This window comes from Oryza glaberrima, chromosome 5, assembly GCF_000147395.1.
Source record: "Oryza glaberrima chromosome 5, OglaRS2, whole genome shotgun sequence".
NCBI lineage: Eukaryota > Viridiplantae > Streptophyta > Magnoliopsida > Poales > Poaceae > Oryza > Oryza glaberrima.
The window spans coordinates 22,904,083-22,918,242 of NC_068330.1; the positions used below are offsets into that span (position 1 = coordinate 22,904,083).

The 14,160-nt window shown below is 43.2% G+C and overlaps 2 protein-coding genes across 2 annotated transcripts; both read left to right on the forward strand.

Moving 5' to 3' along the window:
- The first annotated feature begins 2,586 nt into the window (after nt 1–2,586).
- Nucleotides 2,587–6,997, forward strand: LOC127773972 (putative leucine-rich repeat receptor-like protein kinase At2g19210). The gene is made up of 13 exons (XM_052300221.1): nt 2,587–2,710; nt 2,820–3,372; nt 3,540–4,036; nt 4,133–4,271; nt 4,498–4,569; nt 4,650–4,721; nt 4,817–4,897; nt 5,005–5,168; nt 5,261–5,529; nt 5,618–5,744; nt 5,865–5,933; nt 6,031–6,223; nt 6,316–6,997. The coding sequence occupies exons 1-13, from the start codon at nt 2,596–2,598 to the stop codon at nt 6,815–6,817; spliced, it is 2,853 nt and encodes a 950-aa protein (XP_052156181.1). The 5' UTR covers nt 2,587–2,595; the 3' UTR covers nt 6,818–6,997.
- Nucleotides 6,998–9,112: 2,115 nt separating this feature from the next.
- Nucleotides 9,113–13,824, forward strand: LOC127773970 (senescence-induced receptor-like serine/threonine-protein kinase). Its single transcript, XM_052300220.1, has 13 exons — nt 9,113–9,326; nt 9,409–10,183; nt 10,321–10,604; nt 10,794–10,932; nt 11,017–11,088; nt 11,171–11,242; nt 11,420–11,500; nt 11,588–11,748; nt 11,856–12,118; nt 12,356–12,482; nt 12,669–12,737; nt 12,849–13,041; nt 13,130–13,824. The coding sequence occupies exons 1-13, from the start codon at nt 9,113–9,115 to the stop codon at nt 13,542–13,544; spliced, it is 2,865 nt and encodes a 954-aa protein (XP_052156180.1). The 3' UTR covers nt 13,545–13,824.
- Nucleotides 13,825–14,160: the final 336 nt, after the last annotated feature.

Genomic DNA, 14,160 nt, shown 5'->3' on the forward strand with positions numbered 1-14,160 from the left:
ATAAAATATAATATAAATATTACACGCATTAGTAGTTTCGTAAAGCTAGTACAGAATTTAAAATTATGTTGTCCTTTTAATATATTTTAATAATACATTGAGAAAATATATATGTTATTATATGGGAGAAAATATAATGATACTAGTCGCACAATCTGCGTGGGCCACCATGCTAATTTTGTAGAGAAGAGTATTTTTTAGCTGGCATCTACATCCAACCGATGTATACAGTTTTTTTAAATTGGGAACGGAATTCGCTCCTACGAAGATTTGAACTCAGGACCTTGGGGTGCTACTCAGATAACTGCAAGTACTAGGCTACATATTCTCTATCAATGATGGATGCTAAATTCCTTCTTAGTACTCTAACACTTCTTTTCATTTTTTTAAAAAATAGAGTAATTTTATAGTCCTTTAGAAAGTACCATGAGTTACCACTTTTTCAATTATAAATTTGGTACCTAGGTAGGTATCAAGAGGTACCAAACTTTACACTAATTTTTTTATCTCATGATATAAAACTTCTAAAGAACTGTAAAATTGCTAAATAAAACTATATGTATGTCTACGAAGAGAGTACTAGTTTATACTTTTCTGCACCGAAATCTTGCTAGCTAGGGGACTTTCAATTTCGTAGTACTGCTTTTGTTGAATCAGTGGAGAATAAACTCTTCTACTTACCTCGCATTCTCGCAATTGCATAATAATCTTTCTTTCTTTTAGATAATGATTATATTAAACCTGACCTCTAACCTCATGAGAATGTACATAAGACTATCATGTTATTATAGGTACAACGTAAATAAGTTTTAAAAGGCAGACAAGCAAGAGGAACTAAATCTTTCATGGCAAATGATTCTATCTGCACGTTTTCCAGTTCAGAGCGGAAAGGCTAATGGGCGGGTGATCGCTCCCCCACCTGCCCAGCGAAAAGTTAGAAAAATTTATGTATAGAAATATTATATATAAAAAATTTGAATTCAAATTCAAATTTGAATCGGGTATGTAAACTTTTGACTTATAAACTTTGCGTCTATAAACTTTAGATGTATAGAAATACTATATATAGAAAATATTTGAATTCAAATTCAAATTTGAATAAGATATAATTCAAATTCAAATTTGAATCGGGTATATAAACTTTAGGTCTATAAACTTTAGATCTATAAACTTTTAGGTGTATAAACTTTAGATGCATAGAAATACTATATATGAAAAATATTTCAATTCAAATTCAAATTTGAAACGGGTATATAAACTATTGACTTATAAACTTTAAGTCTATAAACTTTAGATCTATATAAACTTTAGGTGTATAAACTTTAGATGTATAGAAATACTATATATAACAAAATATTTGAATTCAAATTCAAATTTGAATCGGATATATAAACTTTTGACTTATAAACTTTTGGTCTCTAAACGTTAAGATGTGTAAACTTTAGGTGTATAAACTTTAGGTGTATAAATTTACTAAAATAGAAAAGTAATGCGGTGCCAAAAAAGGAAACCAGTTGAGGGAGGGAGGGGGAAGGTGGGAAGCGAATCTGATCGCTACGCCATCTCTACGGCGATCCATAGCGCATCAGGGTACCCAGTTCAGAGAACAAGTCAAGCGCCTATGGGCCGTGGCCAGTGGCCACCGATCTCGGGCCTCGAGTCGTGCCCCAGCCAAGCAGTTGACCAGCTGCCATCCAAGTCAACTACGTGCCCATGTGATCTGCTCGTCTTTGCTCTCTTCCCGGGCTTGCAGCCTTGCTGACTTGCAGGGTCATTGACATGCCGGTCCTACAAAGAGGTGGCCAGTAAAATGTCAGAAAAGGCCCACTCGTCAGTGACAGTCCACATATATGTGTGAAGACGGCGCTTAGCAAGCTATGTTACTAGACAGATGTGCTGACGTGGTTAAACTAATCACGATGGAGTCTTTGTGATGATCATTAGGCTATAATAGTAGTACTAGCTGGAGTAAGTGATAGTAATAAGATTATTAGCTTGATTACTTGGTTATTCACTGGAATAAGGCTGCGTTCTTTCAAATGAGATTGGAGAGATTGTCACTCGTTTTCCGCGTGCACGCTTCCCAAACTACTAAACGGTGTATGTTTTACAAAAAAATTCTATATGAAAGTTGCTTTAAAAAATCATATTAGTCTATTTTTGAAATTTAAAATAGTTAATACTCAATTAATCATGCGTTAATGGCTCACCTCGTTTTACGTATCTTCCTAATCTTCTCAATCACCTCTCCCTCAAACACAGCCTAAGGTTGTGTTCGTTTCAATTAGGTTCCCAACTCCCTCCATCTCATTTTCTGCACACACATACGCTTTTCAAACTGCTAAACGGTATGTTTTTTTTTCCAGAAAAAAATTATGTATGAAAGTTATTTAAAAAATCATATTGATCCATTTCTTTTAAAAAAAATAATACTTAATTAATCCTACGTTAGACCGTTTCGTTTTTAGTACGTGGGAGATGGTTCCCTGTACCCACCAACGAACATAGCCCGAAAAAAAAAAAGGCTAGCTATAAATAGCTGGAGCACGGTCACATAGAGATTACAGTTCTAGTAGCTCACCGCCTGCATGTGCAATGGGGCGTTCAACGCCGGGAACAATGGCGGCACGGTCGTGGTTAATTCTACTATGCCTCGTCGCCGCCGCCACCGCCGGCGTGCTCCAAGCTCGTGCCCAGCCTGATAGCAAAGGTACAAACACAAATTTTCATCGGGCATTAAGTAGCGCTTCACAGTGAAATCAATATGCACAAGCTAGCATACTTTCGCAGTTGCTAATTAAATGTAAAGTGAGCTCCAGGTTTCATTAGCGTAGACTGCGGCCTCCCAGGGAAGACGAGCTACGTGGACGACAAGACCAAGATATCCTACGCGGCGGACGACGGCTTCACCGACGGCGGCTCGTTCCACAACATCTCGGCGGAGTACATCACGCCGGCGCTCTCGGCGCGCTACCACAACGTGCGCAGCTTCCCCGACGGCGCGCGCAACTGCTACACGCTCCGGTCGCTCGTGGCCGGGCTCAAGTACCTCATCCGCGCGACCTTCATGTACGGCAACTACGACGGCCTCAGCAAGCTGCCAATCTTCGACGTCTACATCGGCGTCAACTTCTGGATGATGGTCAACATCTCGGACCCCTCCGGCGCGACGCTCCTGGAGGCCATCGTCGTCGTGCCGGACGACTTCGTGCAGGTTTGCCTCGTGAACACCGGCACCGGGACACCGTTCATCTCCGGGCTGGACCTCAGGCCTCTCGAGAAGAAGCTCTACCCGCAGGCGAACGACAAGCGGGGCCTGTCCTTGTTCGGCAGATGGAACTTTGGCCCAATTAGTACTACCGAGTTCATCAGGTGAGTAATTAAAAGATTCATCCAAGTTTTTTTCTAGATAATAGAAATGGTTTACATCTTTGATCTTTACCATTGGGCACACACAGTTGAAAAAGAAAGATGATAAATAGTCAATCCAAGAGGGTACAATGAATTGATCAAACGGAACACAACCGATTAATGGCCAGGTACCCCGACGATCCACACGACAGAATATGGATGCCTTGGGTCTCGCCATCATATTGGGTCGAGGTATCGACGACGAGGCCGGTGCAGCACACGGACGAGGACGTATTCGACGCGCCGACGAAGGTGATGCAGACGGCGATTGCGCCGCTCAACGCCTCGAGCAACATCGAGTTCGCCTGGGTACCCTACACGCAGCCCAAGGACCCGGCGCCGGGGTACATCACCGTCATGCACTTCTCCGAGCTGCAGCTCCGCTCCAGCAACGCCACGCGCCAGTTCTACATCAACCTCAACGGCAACATGGTGTTTAGCCAGGGCTACACGCCGGCGTACCTCTACGCCGACGCCATCTTCAACAGCAACCCGTTCCTACGATACCCGCAGTACAACATCTCCATCAACGCCACCGCCAACTCGACGCTGCCACCGATCATCAACGCCATCGAGGTGTTCTCCGTCTTCTCCACCGCCACCGTTGGCACAGATGGTCAGGATGGTATGTAGATAGACAGACGGTAGAATACATAAGAGTAAAACGTACGGTGTGATGGTTTGTCGTGTTACTGATCGAAAACATGGGTGCACTTGACAGCTTCCGCCATGATGGTGAGCAAGGAAAAGTATCAGGTGAAGAAGAACTGGATGGGTGATCCGTGCGTTCCAAAGACGCTTGCGTGGGATAAGTTGACATGCAGCTATGACAGCTCCAAACCTGCAAGAATCACAGACATGTAAGTAATTCAGTCCACATGTACTCCCTCCGTCCAAAAAAAAAACAACTAGACATGGATATGACACTACATAGTACAACGAATCTGGACATGCTATGTTGTGTCACATCCGTGTTTAGGTGGGCTTTTTTTTTTTTGGGACGGAGGGAGTACTAAATATTGGACTTGCATAATGGAATTATGGAAGTATGGAACTCGCGGTCATCTGATCATATTCCTTTTGCAGAAATCTGTCATCCGGTGGTTTAAGTGGTGAGATATCGTCCGCTTTTGCGAATCTCAAGGCTCTTCAAAACTTGTATGTTATGAGGTTCAGAATGTTAATTTGTTGACCGTTTGTGGAATTTTGCGTTAAAAGACTTGCTTCATATCTTGCAGGGATCTGTCAAACAACAACTTGACAGGTTCGATTCCAGATGCACTTTCACAGTTGCCTTCGTTGGCAGTATTGTAAGTTTGGCAACTCCTGTCAAATTTTACTTTGTTGCCTAGCATCATTTGTAACTGACATATGTATATAATTTATGGGCATATGGCTTCTTTAGAGATTTGACAGGAAATAAACTCAATGGTTCAATTCCATCTGGACTTCTCAAAAGAATTCAAGATGGTACTCTAAATATAAAGTAATTAAGTACACCCCCACTCTTCTCTTAGTAATCTTTGAATGTCCAAATTCAGTCAATTTGACAAAATAGACTGATTTGGCTAAACATCTTCATTCCAACAACAGATACGGAAATAACCCAAACCTCTGCACCAACGACAATTCATGTCAGCCAGCAAAACACAAGAGCAAGCTTGCCATCTATGTAGCTGTTCCTGTAGTTCTGGTTTTGGTGATAGTATCAGTCACAATACTGCTCTTTTGCCTTCTGGGACGAAAAAAGAAGCAAGGTGAGGCTTGTTACAAACATAGCAATTATCAACTCTATTTCTCTGTCCTTGAACATTTCTGATGCTAGTAGTTCCATTCTTCGCTTATGAAGGATCAATGAACACTTCCGTAAAGCCGCAGAATGAGACAACGAGCTATGTGCCGACAAATGGCAGCCATGGGCATGGCTCATCAATGCAGCTTGAGAACCGACGGTTTACTTACAATGATTTAGAGAAGATAACAAACAACTTTCAGCGAGTGCTCGGCGAAGGAGGGTTTGGGAAGGTCTACGATGGCTTCTTGGAAGATGGCACTCAAGTGGCAGTTAAATTAAGGTCTGAATCTTCCAACCAAGGGGATAAGGAATTTCTCGCAGAGGTAGAATTTCTTCGGTTGAATTTGATCTTGCTACATAAAGATTCTACTAAGAAAAGTATGATTAATTAGTCAAGTTTTGCTTGTCTAGGCTCAGATTTTAACTCGGATTCACCACAAGAGCCTTGTATCTATGATCGGTTATTGCAAGGATGGGAAATACATGGCACTAGTCTATGAGTACATGTCAGAAGGAACCCTTCGAGAACATATTTCAGGTATGTACTTAAGTTGTTGTTCCCGATCAATTCGCAGAGTACATTGTAAAACTTCATCTAGTGGCTCATTTGATAGTCCTCATGATCTCTCCCCCTTCTGTGTTCTCTTCCTATTTGCAGGTAAAAGAAACAACGGGAGATACTTAACCTGGAGAGAGAGGCTTCGAATCGCACTGGAATCCGCTCAAGGTAACTACTTTAAAATTGTAATACTGTTTCGTGAGGTTTGATTTTACATTTTCTCTAGAAGGTTGAACAGTAATTAAATTTCCTGGTTAATGGTCAGGGCTAGAGTACCTACACAAGTGGTGCAATCCGCCTCTTATTCACAGAGATGTGAAGGCTACCAACATTCTATTGAATGCGAGGCTAGAGGCTAAGATTGCTGATTTTGGCTTATCCAAGACGTTCAATCTTGAGAATGGCACACATGTATCTACGAACACGCTTGTTGGCACACCTGGATACGTGGATCCAGAGTATGTTAATCCATATGTATTTCTTGATGTTATTTAGTGTTTTATGTGAGAAACACAAAGTTTAAGGCTTGTGGAACTAATTGAATGTGCAGGTACCAGGCAACAATGCAACCAACGACCAAGAGTGACGTCTATAGCTTTGGTGTTGTCCTATTGGAGCTGGTCACAGGGAAGCCGGCTGTCCTACGTGATCCAGAGCCCATAAGTATCATTCATTGGGCGCAACAGCGCCTAGCACAGGGTAATATTGAGGGAGTGGTGGATGCACGTATGCATGGTGACCATGATGTAAATGGTGTATGGAAGGCTACGGACATCGCACTCAAGTGTACCACACAAGTATCGGCACAACGGCCCACTATGACCGATGTGGTGGCACAACTGCAAGAGTGCCTCGAGCTCGAGGAGGGGCGTTGTGCCATCAGCAATGCGAACAACAATTTCTATACCGACAATAACAGCAACTCTAACTCAAGTTATGACATGTATGCCACTGACCACTCTATTGATGTAAGTCAGAATAGCGCTGCATTTGAGACGGAGCGTAATTTTGGAAGGATGCCATCAACGGCCACCGGTCCAGCTGCACGATAAATCATTTTGCCCATCTGATCTGAATGCCGTCATTTTTTGGGAAAGATCTTCATGGAAGTTTTAACAATGTTGTTTTACCAAAGTAAATGCAAATGTACAAATTAATTTCAAAAACTCAAGATCCTCAGTATAAACCCTTTCGGTTATGAACTCAGAATTCATATACTTGTCTCTTCTTTGAGTGGCATTATTGTCATGTACTATTCTTTAGGAAGAGAAACACCAATTTATCTGTTCATTCATGATGTTTTTGTAGTAACCAGAATCCACATTTTCTATTTTTTCTAAATGCTCTTTGCTTTGATGTTGGAAATAAACTCATAAGCCTAGTGTTGGGATGCCAAAATTTATGGAATCTGCATAGCTTAGTAGGCTAGCATACCACAATTTGCGTGCATTTTTTTCCTGAAGGGTTTAGTTTTGATGGAACTGAAGCTAACTTTATTCGCCAAGATGGACAATAATCTAGTGACTTTACTCATCTTCTATTGGTAGTCTACCACCTGTCTATTTGCGGTACATTCAGCTGTTATTAAAAAAAATTCCTTTGGGTGGATTTCAGGTGGATGGAGTCACACATTGTATACCTTCCTAAGACCTTGTTCGGTAATCCCCATGAGATATGGATTAAAAGAGATTGATGAGGAATAATTCCACATGTATTGCGGTGTGCCCCCCCTCAATCCCCTTGTTGGTGGGATTAACCGAATAAGGCCTAAGGGAGAACACAAAAGTAAGATCCATTTGACAGAACTCTATGTGCATGTACTTGAAGTGAAAATGCTAATATTTTCCTTCAATAGAGTTATAAAAGGATGAATGCTCAATTATTGAACAAGAACTTTCTAGCCAGCCTTTGACTTCTTTAAGGAGCCCATCCCTTACTAGGGTTGGTATGCTTCCAGATCCAGTCGTGGGGAACTCCATGACGAGTGGAGTAGTGGTCCCATGTGCGAGAGGGGTCGGAGGGGGATCTAGCCCTTTTGAGTTCTGACTAGTGTGATGGTCGAGCTATGCTAGGTCGTGAGATGTCGTTGTGCAGAGGTGAAGTGTTGAAGGTGGCCCGGGGGGGGGGGGGGGGGGGGGGGGTGGCTGACAAAGAGGCGTATGGTGGTGCGACAGGGCACATTGTTGGTGCAGGTCGGATAGCGGGAGAACATGGGGTTATGATGTTAGGGTGGTCGCAATGCCTTAATTTGGGTGCCGCATTTCCCCCATGGGGCATTGCTGAGAAACATCCATCTCTCCCTTCATGGTGGGATCCTCCAGGTAAAAATCTTGTCTAGGTCTTGGGTGGGCGGGCGGGCGGGCGACGTGGCGACGTCACGACCTTCATGGAAGCATATATTGTCTAGGAGATCACATTTTCTATCTTTCTAGTCTCCAATCGATTTGGTCTACGATGGTACTCTAGGATGATGGTACTCTAGGATGTCTTCAGGTTATGCGAGGGATGAGTTGATTCTCTTCTTTCTCGCTCTCTCCCATAACTACCTTTTTCTTGGGGATGTTCAGAAGCTTGAAGATGATATTTTGTTTAGAGAAGAGTAGGGCGATGCGTTTGTCCCCCCTTTGAAGGGTTGATGCACAACAGTGGCTAGCTGGTATTAATAATTTGTGTGTATAAGTTGCCAGCATGGGGGGTGGTGTGTTTTTCTTTTTTATTTTCTTAGCTTATAGCCTCACAGGATATAATCTTAGGATCTCATCTTTTCGCTTATGCTTATACTTATCAGCCACAATTTTAATTTTTAACCTTAAATTTGAAGTTGATTTTTGAGATTTTTTTCATCGAAGTTTATTTTTCAGCCTTTACTTTTAGATCACTAAGAACACGTATATAAAAGTTTTATTCACAAACTACTTTTCGTTTGCGAATATGCCGTATAAGCGAAACGATGGGACCATTATATTTTTTCCTACTGATACGAAACTTTGCAATGTCTAGTATGGAGGTTGTTTTGAAAAATAAAAAAGGCTGAAGTGATAAACTAGAGTAGTAGAGCCTGAGTTCCAGCTAAGTCGTTGACTAACTCCCAGCAAAGTCAACTACAGGATCATCCATGTGATTTCCTGCTTCTTCTGACTATAAGGTTTATTAGTGCAAATTACACAAAGTGGCTTCTTAGTCCACTCTAAAATCAAACTGAACAGAGGGATTGCCATGGTTACCTACAGTTGTACCATGTTAATTAAATGGCAGAGCCCCACTAATCAGCGTTCATTTGTCTACTTAATTTGTTCTTCTTCGCGACTTTGACCGTGTTCGGTGATGTCCAAGCTGTCCACTGGCCGATGCAGTTAGCGAATTTGTTCAGAGTCAATCTTTGTTGTTTAACACATACTATGTCAAGTCTAATTGCAACTGGTTGGTGGCATGCATGTGCGCACAACGCACGTAGCGGAATGGATCGACCAACAATGGCGGCTCGGTGGTGGCTGCTGCTGCTGCTCGGCCTCGCCGTCGCCGGCGTCGTTCGCGGCCAGGGCGGCGCGCCTGACACGTCCGGTGAGCTTTAAACTTCGATCGCCAACTCGCCGGCATTTTGGACTCGTGTACATGCTGTTCATGCATCGGGAGTACCGCGCAGGCTTCATCAGCATAGACTGCGGCTTGCCGGAGAAGACCAGCTACGTGGACGACGCCACGAAGCTGAAGTTCACCTCCGACGACGCCTTCACCGACGCCGGCACAATCCACAACGTCTCGTCGGAGTTCGCCACGCCGACGACGACCACGGACAGGAGCCTGTACAACGTGCGCAGCTTCCCCGCCGGCGCGCGCAACTGCTACACGGTCCCGTCCGTCGTGCCGGGGTCCAAGTACCTGGTCCGTGCCAAGTTCTTGTACGGCAACTACGACGGCCTCAACAAGCCGCCGGTGTTCGACCTCCACCTCGGGGTCAACTTCTGGCAGACGGTGACCGTGCCATCCGCCGACTGGCTGGGGAACGCCGAGGTCATCGCCGTCGTGCCGGATGATTTCTTGCAGGTCTGCCTGGTGAACACCGGCGCCGGGACGCCGTTCATCTCCGGCCTGGACCTGAGGCCCCTGCCGAGCTCGCTCTACGCGCCCGCCAACGCGACGCAGGGGCTGGTCCTGCTCGACCGGAGGAACTTCGGCGCGAGCGGGAGCACCGTGATCAGGTACCCCGACGACACGTACGACCGCGTGTGGTGGCCGTGGAGCAACCCGCCGGCGGAGTGGTCGGACATCTCCACGGCGGACAAGGTCCAGAACACGATCGCCCCCGTGTTCTACGTGCCGTCCGTCGTGATGCAGACGGCCATCACGACGCGCAACTCCTCCATTCCCATCCAGTTCTCCTGGGACACCAAACCCAATCACGTCTACCCTGATCCCGGGTACAAGTCAATCACTTCTTAAATTTGTCCCAAACTTCACGGCCTAATGAGCAATTAACGACAATTTTTTTTTCAAATTTCAATTGTAATTGCATGCTGAATTCGTAATTAACCCTTGGGTGTCTCTACAAATATAGGTCGATTTTTACCTTGTATGTCACCGAGCTGGAGCTCCTGGCCGGCAATGCCGTTCGCCAGTTCAACGTCACCATCAATGGCGTGATTTGGACCAAAGCCCCATACAAGCCGGTTTATCTGTCCACCGACGCCATGTACAACGGAGATCGACCCTACCGGGGCATCACCCGGTACAACTTCTCTTTGAACGCCGCGGGAAGCTCCACGCTGCCGCCGATACTCAACGCCGCGGAGGCTTTCTCCGTCATCTCCACAGCCGACCTTGCAACAGACGCTCAGGATGGTAAATATTTTTCTTTGTGCGTGATGATCTGATAATTGCGCCTCTTTGTGCTGTGTTACTGAACAAAGATAATGCATGCAGTTTCTGCCATCGGTTGATTGGTACATTTAGTTGTCTTTATTTGTGATTTGTGAATGATCTGATAACTGTGCTCCACTGCTCCTTTGCACTGTCACTGAAACAATGCAGTTTCTGCCATCACTGCAATCAAGGCCAAGTATCAGGTGAACAAGAATTGGACAGGTGACCCATGCGCTCCAAAGACACTGGCTTGGGATGGGTTAACCTGCAGCTATTCCATTTCAACCCCTCCAAGAATCACAGGAGTGTAAGTTTCATTTCAGTTTCTGCACAAACACAAACAATGCTATTTCAAAAACTCTGCTTTCTAAACCATTGTGCATTTCTACAGAAATATGTCGTATGCCGGTTTAAGTGGCGATATATCATCTTATTTCGCCAATCTAAAAGAAATCAAGAATTTGTAAGTAAGAAGTTTTTAATCCATTTTTACAATGATTTTGGAGTTAAATTTGCACTTTACATGCGCCTATATTTTATTTCAGGGACTTGTCACACAATAACTTGACAGGATCAATTCCTAATGTCATTTCACAGCTACAATTTCTCGCGGTTCTGTAAGCAGTCCGATCCATGTTGACATCTTTCTCTAATAATTTAGTCATACAATTTTATTGCCATAAGTCATAATCACCACTCTAAAATCTCGATGTTCTGTAAGTTCATAAATTTTGAGTAAGCATGTGCCTGTGAAAATCAAATATTGACTTCAACGTTATGTATATGTGATCCAGAGATTTGACAGGAAACCAGCTTAATGGATCAATTCCTTCTAGTCTTCTGAAAAGAAGTCAAGATGGCTCCTTGACCCTAAGGTTTTTCCAATATTTCTTTTGCACTTGATCAAAATTGTTAAACCATCATTCAAAAAACAAATGTTCACCATCTCTTCTTTTTGATAGGTACGGCAATAATCCAAACCTTTGCAGTAACAGCAGTTCATGCCAGCTCCCACAAAAGAAGAGCAACTCTATGCTTGCCGTCTATGTTGCTGTTCCAGTAGTGGTGATAGGAGCAGTTGCAGTGTTCCTGATTTTCTTCATCAGGAAGAAGAAGAACAAATGTGAGCTTTGGCATTAAAGCGCATCAATAATCAAGTAGTACTAATCAACTTCCTACATGTAAATGCAATTAACAGTCGATAATACTGGTTTCATTTTGCCTGGACAGCAAAGGGTGCTGTGAAGCCACAGATTTTGGGGAATGGCGTGCAGTCACACAGTCAGAATGGCAGTGGAGGGAGCCTGCTGGAACTGCACAACCGTCAGTTCACGTACAAGGACTTGGCAGTCATAACGAACAACTTCCAGCGAGTCCTTGGCAAAGGAGGGTTTGGCCCCGTCTACGACGGCTTCTTGAAGGATGGTACTCATGTGGCAGTTAAACTACGGGATGAGTCTTCCAGCCAAGGATATAGTGAGTTCCTGACAGAGGTAATGCTTGATCAAGAATAGTATATCTATACAGCTTTTAAATGATCTAGTGATGATGACAGTGAATATGTTATCCCACTAATGCTTTTTACAATTGGCATATTATATATTCTGATATTATGGAATAGTTCAAACATGTGAATACAGAAATTCATAGCAAAGCATCAGCATTTTGCAAGTGAATGATGAAAACTTTCTTCCGACTCTAGAAGGTGATCTTTTTTTTTCCTTGTTCAGGCTCAGACTTTAACGAAAATTCATCACAAGAATCTTGTTGCATTAATCGGTTACTGCAAAGATGAGATACATTTGGCACTTGTGTACGAGCACATGTCAGAAGGAACTCTGGAAGATAAGCTTAGAGGTTTGCTAAGTATTTCATTTGTATATTCTTTTTAACTAAGGAAAGAGACTAAGTCATAGCCTTTGCACAATAAAAGGTACAGAAAACCATTTTTCATAAACAATTAAAACACATATTCCCGAATTTCAATATGAATGATATTTTCTCTTTGGAAGAAAAATACATTTACGATCTTCTGATCGACAGGCAAAGATCGCAAAGGTAGATCTTTAACATGGAGGGAAAGGCTCCGTATCGTATTAGAATCTGCCCAAGGTACACATTCTAGCACAATAGTTCTATGTTAGTATTATTGTATATGGATCATACTGATATTGAAAAATAACAAGAATACCCTTTTTCCCTTTGCAAAAATGTTGCTCACAGGACTAGAGTATCTACACAAGGCATGCAGCCCACGCTTCGTGCATAGGGATGTGAAGTCATCGAACATCTTGCTGAATGCAAATCTTGAGGCCAAGGTTGCCGATTTTGGCCTGACAACGGCTTTTAAATGCGACGGTGACACACATGTATCCACAGTCAGGGTGGTTGGCACATATGGCTACCTTGCACCCGAGTATGCTGATCTTACTATGCATATTACCACGTTCTAGTTGCCTTGATGATTATTGACCAAATGGTACATATGTTTTGTCATGGCACAGGTATGCCACAGCCCTACAAGTTTCGGAGAAGATTGACGTATACAGCTTCGGTGTGGTATTGCTAGAGGTGATCACAGGACAGCCACCCATTATAAAGCTCCCGGAACCTACTACTATCATCCAATGGACCCGGCAACGCCTAGCGCGAGGCAACATCGAGGGTGTGGTGGATGTAAACATGCCAGACGACCCCTATGACATCAACTGTATCTGGAAGGTAGCAGATGTGGCTCTGAAATGCACTGCACATGCTCCTGGGCAGCGACCCACAATGACTGACGTGGTGACACAGCTAAAAGAGTGTCTAGAGCTTGAGGAAACCAGCTTTAAAGGCGACACGAGTAGCAGTTATATGTCAGGGAGCAGCATAGACCCAAACTCGAGTTATAACACATATACCACTGAGATGAGCTAGGGCAACACTATTTTGGGATGAAGCATAATCTTAGGGTAGTGCCAACTAGGGACATTGGTCCTGTTGCACGACAAGAAGCCTGCTTTACCCATTTCTATGGGTTCTTACTACATTGATTTGTACGTGTGGTCTTCAATGATGCTCTTATTATGTGGCCTGAGGAAGTACAAAATGTACAAATGATCAGGCTGTTATTGTGTTAAGTTGAAGGTTTGTGAAAAATAAGTGGACATGCATGCATGTTGCTCATAATTTTTTTTAATAATGAAAGCTTTATTAAGACACAGTCAAATATACCAAAATGATAGCAACTACTCCCTCCGTTTCACAATGTAAGTCATTCTAACATTTTCCACATTCATATTGATACTAATGAATCTAGACATATATATATCTATCTAGATTTATTAGTATAAATATGAATGTGGAAAATGCTAAAATGACTTACATTGTGAAACGGAGGAAGTAAATAGCTTTATTTATGTTGCTCATAAATAGTGCCTACAAGTCAACTCCAACATATGTTCGTGCTATATCTCGTGGTTTCACAGAATTTATATCATATATGCCAACCTAGTGCAACCTAGGCCACTTTGATGCATAATGCCAAAATTTG